General features: G+C 36.7%; 1 protein-coding gene across 1 annotated transcript; it reads right to left on the reverse strand.

The window, feature by feature from the left end:
- Positions 1 to 6,031: 6,031 nt before the first annotated feature.
- On the reverse strand, positions 6,032 to 6,875 carry LOC110922715 (glutaredoxin-C9). The gene has a single exon (XM_022166942.2). It carries the CDS (start codon positions 6,655 to 6,657, stop codon positions 6,232 to 6,234), a length of 426 nt encoding a protein of 141 aa, XP_022022634.1. The 5' UTR covers positions 6,658 to 6,875; the 3' UTR covers positions 6,032 to 6,231.
- Between the last annotated feature and the right edge of the window lie 262 nt (positions 6,876 to 7,137).

Raw genomic sequence — 7,137 nt, forward strand, 5'->3', positions numbered from 1 at the left:
TTGGTGAAGACAAGTGTTTAGTGTAATACTTTTTATTTTAATCTTTTGCACTTTTTAATTGGTTTTGTATTAATGACTTTAATTACTAGTTTCTTATGTTGAAGGTGATTCTTCCTTATCGTTTGTCCGTGGTGTCTTGGATTTTACTGTCTATATAAAATAAAAGATTTTCACCATTCATATCTCCACAGTCTATATGGTGGTATGTTGGCTACCTGGTCGGGGGTTAAGGGAACGGTTTGGTAAGAGTCTTGCCATTATTCAGTGTATAGATCCTGCAAAGGACCTGGGTCAAATTTAGTAGGACCTCCTTCAATACCCAACGGTATTGGATGGCGGGGGTCCAAACTCTTTGATCCCCTCATAAGTTAAACTACTATTAAAACTTTAACCCGGCTACTTAGGACTGTATCCTTGTTGACTCAGACTATTTAGCCAAGGGTAACGTCGCCTTCAAAAGAGGGGCTACCACATTATGCATTAATAACTTAATTAATTATCTTTCAATAATCCGACCCTTTAGGATTGTATCCTTGCTGACTCAAACTACTGGGTTGAGGGTAACGTCACCTTCAAAAGAGGGGCCTACTACAATAACTAAGATAATCTCTTAAACAAGTGCAAAAGTGCGAAAATAATCAAAGGTTACACTACACACGAGTTGGATCCAAGTGATTCATCTTGTCTATCTGTTTTTACTTTTATTTTCTTTTTCAACATTTTAGTTAGTTTTATTTTTCTAGTTTAAAAATCTTTTTCTAACATTTTGATTTGATTAGACGTTGAGGATAAACCAGTACTAAAAGCTCTTGTGTCCTTGGACGACCTCGGTATCTTACCAACACTATACTACGTCCACGATGGGTGCACTTGCCCATATGTGTGTTTAGTGTTAGTGAATATCGTGTTTATAAATTTAAAACTTGGCTAAAAAGTGTAAAAAGGGCTTAAAATATGCACCTAAAATATATAACACCTAACGCACATCATTCATGCAAGAATCGAGCGAAAACAGGGGTTCACCAATAACGGAAGAATTCAACCAAGTAATCTATTGCTTAGAAGAAATTCTAGTAGTGAGGTGTGGCGGTACGACACAAATAGGGAGGTTTGTTGCATCATGGTTACGGAAGTACATCACTTGTTCAAAACAGAATTTGGTTGGTAGGGTTGCGAGTTGCAAAACGACAAACGCGTGTAACCGTGGCTGCTTCGTTTCTGGTAACGACGACCGGTGGAGATGACGAGGTTCGTCAACAGGGATGTGTGGGTATAGTTCCCCTAACCCCGAGTTCGTTTATGCCAGGTCTGGTCTTCGTGAATGTTGACGTACAAACCGAATGTACGGAGGGTCAAATGGCGACGTCAGGTCGAGATAGCGTATGAATAGATAGAACGTATATACGATTGTTGCAGCAGGGTGATGAGAAATCAGAAAGGGGTTTGACCACCACTTGTCAAATAATTAAACAATCGTGTGTCATAAAGGACGCAGTAGGGCTAACAGGCAGCATGCTACTATTCTAAATAAACATACTATAAACAGCACATTACACAAAAGTGATCTAGCAAGTAGGCAATATAAACATACCCAACTGTTATAATCAATACTAACAACAGAAAAGTACAACTGTTTGATTACAAAATGCATCCATTCGATTAAGAAAACCTTCGTGGAATAATATTCGAAGATACGAATAACGAATTGACTACAAACAACTACCTCCTTCAATAGATCAATTAGCTTCCGAGTGATTTCGTTGATAAAATCGGTGAGAAATTTCAGAATGTTGACGGATCGAACGATGGAGATAAGGTCATGGAGGTTTGTCGGTGAATGTAAATGTCACACCCCCAAAATCCACCATGCGGAGTATCACCGCTTGGAGGCGTGACATGACCAGGATCGAGCCACCAATCATATTGAACAACGTAATTTAGTAAATAAAACCAACCACAATACAATTGGTGACCAAAAGAAAGTAACCAACTTTAAGTTAACAGCGGAAGCATAAAACGTGAAACCAAAACATAAGTCTTATAGGTTCATAAAGTTCGATTATTAAGCACGAGACATAACAGTCCATATCCCACAACGACCTCCTCCTCGTGCAAGCTCCATAAGCATCTAACGACCTGTAAGGCATGTAACAACGAGTCAACAACAAAGTTGAGTGAGTTCACAGTTGGTTGTTTAAGTTGTTTCCGAAAACATGGTTTGTCTTTTGCTGGCTTACTTGCCGTGGGGGTTACCCCATAGTTGAAAATATGATTAACCGGTTCCTTCTTTATTACCCAAACCATATCCATAATCAGTGGGGGCTTCCCCATGTGAACCACTAGACCGTTACCATATCGACTACTAACGAAAGTAAGTTGTGCCCTACGTCAATGTCTATCATCATTGACAGTTTGCCATAGTCCATTAGTACATGCCCGTTCGACTGGCACGGTGTGAGGTTTGTTAAACCTAATAGCGCTATTAACTAATGACCCGCTCGCCATTGGCCTCGACGATTAAGTCGATATAAAATAAGGGACTTCATGATAGAGTTTTGTCTAGTAAGTTTTAAGGTTGTTGTCCTACCCAAGGAGGACGAACGTACGTATTCTACCCAAGGAGAATACGCAGAATTAATATTGGCATCCTACCTATGGAGGATGGCGGTACATATCCTACCCAAGGAGGATATGTAGGTTTCGTTTTAATTCTTTAACCCGATTAATATTGGCATCCTACCTACGGAGGATGGCGGTACATATCCTACCCAAGGAGGATATGTAGGTTCCGTTTTAATTCTTTAACCCATTCCCAACCACCGGGAATCCCATGCCTTAGAAAGTGTGTGAACTCACCTCGGTTTGCTCGGTTAGATTAATTACTCAAATAATCAGGAAATCATGCACGTCCTAATAAGGTACAGACAACAATCAGTTTCTCATGCATAACACGTATCCTACGTACGGTTTACCAACTCATTACTTCTACCACGTACCACACAATTCTAATGTCAAGGTACTTTGTTAAGTTACATTATTTTACCCTAAAATAATATAACTATCTCACAAAATAAACATGTATCCACACAAGTGTTCTAGTATAAAATATATACTCTAAATATATATTTAACCATTTTACTTGTAAAAATCAACCTCCGATACTTTGTATTTTTGTAACAAAACTCATGGCGAAGTTTATTTTAAAAGACAAAGTTAAAACATATTTGTAAACACTTGTTTAGAAGAATAATTTCTAAGAGTTTGAATTTTTAGAAAATTTCGTCAGAGTTTCCTTTGTAAATGGAGGTGTCCATGCTAATAAGCATATCATTTTCTTTTCCAAAAATCATTCAACAATCAACAACAATTTACCAAGAGCAAACTATTCTATTTTCAAACCAACATGAACTTGATGTTTTATAAAAAAGCGTAGTAACTTGATATGGCGTTTAGTGGGTTTAGTTACCCTCCAAAGTATATTTACTTTTGTTAAAATCTCATTCTCGGGATTTTTAGATGTTCACAACTTGTAAATATAATTTACAAAAATGTTTACTTATAACATCTTCTTGTGTTAAATGTATTTCTACACTTATGTTGTTATTTAAAATAGTGTTGGTTTAATAAAAACCATGTTCTTCTAAAAATCATCCTTTTAAACTTGGTTCTCTTTGAAAATCGTTCACAAGTTTTAGATCTACAAGATCACTAGTTCACTTGGTTTATTATTTTTCAAGAAAAAACATTTTTCTTTCAAGTTCATGTGTAGACTAGAAGATGATTATTTCATACAAGCACATAATCACCTCTAACTTGTTAAACCATGTTTTTAATCATGCTTTAACAAGTTCCATATGATGATTAATCATCATATTACTAGTAATCACCAAGTAACATCATACATACTCAAAATAACATCATTCTAGCATTTTTTTCATCTTATGTAAAGCTTATGTTCAAGTTTTATGTTTATGATCTTTAGTGTTCATATGCTTTCATCAAGATATAACTATTAACCACTAAAAACATGCAGTAAACAAGGATCAAAGAAGCTTACTACTAGCTTTTAAGCTAGGGAAGATCAAGGTGAAAATGTACAGGATAAAAGCAAACTAGAGAGGTCCTTGATGATTCGTGAGTTCCACCCTTCGTTATTCACCTTGACACACCATGAGATACCCTTGGAAAGCTTGATTGAAAATCGAAAACAATGGTGGTGATGAAGGGGGGTTTCGGCCGAGCTTAATGTGGGGAGGGAGAGAGGAAGTGTGTTGGTGAAGATGGTGCTCTAGAGTTAACTTATAATCACCAAGTTCCAATTGTCCAATGGTTAATGTGTAGGTTAAGTACACTACAACATCTAATCAAATTAAATGGAAGGATCTTGGGAAGATTTAGAAGATTTAGGAGATTTAACAAATCTTGGGAGTGGGGTCCCCTTTGGGGCCGGTTATAACAAAGGGGGGGGGGGGTAAATTGTAAATTGTTGTGGTAGAGGTAATTAGTTAGGGGTTAAGTGGTGAAAGTTTAGTGTTTAGTATATACCATGTATTATATAGTGTGTTTAAGTGTTCGGGAACCATAACTAGCTCAGAAAAAGTGAAACAATGTTTTTAACTATTTTAGTGTTCCGGGTATTGTTTGGTTGTCCGGTTAGATACCGTTCCGTTAAAGTGCTATGTTATACCTATGGTGTCGTTTTTGTAACATTTTTGTAACACTTTTAATTCCCAACAATTAGGAAAACATACAGGACCATTTAGTTAATTTTCTGCACAAGACTAGTATGTTAAAAAGCACATGTAAGTATGACACAGTAATCAGAAAGCAGTTAAGTAATTCAGCACAGTCATCAAGCAATTTAATTAACATTAATCAAGCGTACGGATACATGTAATTATGAGGGTTGTCACAGTAAAAAGGGGAGTATGGGACGAGTTGTAAAATTTATTGAGTTTTTCTTTAGGTGAGCCCAATAAAGTGTCCTAAAGTGTCACAATTAGCTTGTTAGATTTCAGTAAATTCATTTGTGAGTTAAAAACTAATCACATGTGATATTGTTAGTTGTTCTATGAATAAATCTCAGTTTATTCAATCGCCTATTATGTTGTTTCATCATGACGTTCATTGGGATAAAATGGTATTAGAATTTGTATTATGTTCAGCAGTTTGTAAAAGTTAAAAAACAAACAGTCTTCTTCTGGCAAACTATAAGGGCTTGATCCACTTCTTTTGCTACAGATGTCTGCAGACGTGATCCACAAATTACAGACATTTTATCTCTGAAAAAACAAACATCACCTCAGACATTTTATAATGGACAAGTTAACTTGATGAGATAAGAATAGCCTATTTTTTCTCAAAATGGGTTCAAGCAAGGAATGTTAAGGGGAAGGTGAGCCTCCAACCTTCTTCTGAAGCATAGGATAGGATCTTATCCTTTATTATAAAGGATGAGGATATCATTTTTTTTCGTTTTTAGATAACAATTTTTTTACACCTAATTACTAATGAATACCATTAGACGGGGTAAAACTGGTGTATTAGATGGGGTAGCACAACCTACCTCTTATCTCAGTATAGTATTCGTACTGTTTACGTAGTGTAAGAAAAATAAAAAAAATAAGTTTTATATAAAGAATACCTCTGATAAAAAAAAAAAAAAAAAAAAAAGACAAATTTAGATGTCCTGAATTTTTAAACTAGCTCCGCAATTTCTATTAGATCATGTGTTAGAGACGGTCCAATTGACACCGATAGTAAAATGTAAAACAAAACTTAATATATAATATAAATGATGGAGTGTTAAACATTACGTGACGTCATTTTATACATCACCTAAATCATAAAATATGGAATCAAAGATAGTATGTTAATCCCATCCTCGAATTTTCCACATAAAAAATACCAAATATGCCTCGTCATCATAACTTGCACCACTTGCATAAACCCTTGTACACTTAATTTTCCACCTAGTTTTAATCCACGTTTTACTTTAGTACTCTATGCATTTCTATATATACCACAGACGTCATTGCCAACCTGTCTCTATATTAATGCTTATAATTCCCTATTCAACGAAACGTACAAGCCCCAATCCATAACGTCCAACATCATCATCTAACAATTATGTCAAAGAAAATCAACATTTACCCAATTAATTACAAAAAAAAAAAAAAAATCTAACCAAACTTAACTCTAACAAACTCAAACTGAAACTCAAAATAATAATCAAAGCCACAAGGCACCGGCTTTTTTAAGCGCCGGTATCAATTCACCGGAAATATGCGTCGCCATCACCTGATCCAACCCTCCGAACATCCGTCCGCCGATAAAAACCGCCGGAAACTGCACACGCCGATTATTTTCACCGTCGTGTTCCGCTCCGATCGTCTCAAGCTCCTTCGCAACATCGTTCTCTTCGTCTTCTTCAAACTCAAAGACGCTAGGATTTACACCATGACCGTTCAACAACCGCTTCACTACGTGACTCATACAGCATCCACGCCGCGCCAACACGATCACGGCGTTTTCTGAGACGGCGTCTCTCACCGCGCCTTTTTCCGATCCGTGAAACTGCGTCGCCGGTTTCTGATCGCCGGCGTGACGGCCGGGTAACGGCAGCGGCCATGCTTTGTAAGGAATTGCTTGTTGCATTATGTATTGTTTCGGGAGAGAGAGAGTATGTGTGTGTGTTTGTTAGGGGTTGGGGTACGGGGGATTTATATAGGGGATGGGGGATTGTGATTTGGGTGAGGTGAAAGGGTTAGTCGTCAACGGCAGTTACGCGTCACGTAAGTTTTGTGATGATGTAAGGGTGACGTGTTTTATTATTATTATATTGATTTGTAATGTTGTTGGGCATCCCACGTTTTACGTACCCCACTCATGACATGATCACCGTCCTCTCAATAAACCCAATACGCGGCCTCTTGTCTTGTGTGTTCCACGCCCTTGCTTTGCTTGCTACTTCTTTTTTATATTTATTTTTTGCTTCATTATTATATTATAATATAATATAATTATAATAAGGATGGTTATGATTATTAGTTATACTAGGTTATTATCCGGGATTGCTTTTCGGACTCGGAAAAGTTAGTTATATCAATTACTATTTGTTATTAATACGACCTTATT

Source organism: Helianthus annuus, chromosome 17 (assembly GCF_002127325.2).
Source record: "Helianthus annuus cultivar XRQ/B chromosome 17, HanXRQr2.0-SUNRISE, whole genome shotgun sequence".
NCBI lineage: Eukaryota > Viridiplantae > Streptophyta > Magnoliopsida > Asterales > Asteraceae > Helianthus > Helianthus annuus.

What these genes read in the sequence shown, in the direction of transcription:
- LOC110922715 (XM_022166942.2), bottom strand. Translation starts at nt 6,657, where the DNA reads ATGCAACAAGCAATTCCTTACAAAGCATGGCCGCTGCCGTTACCCGGC.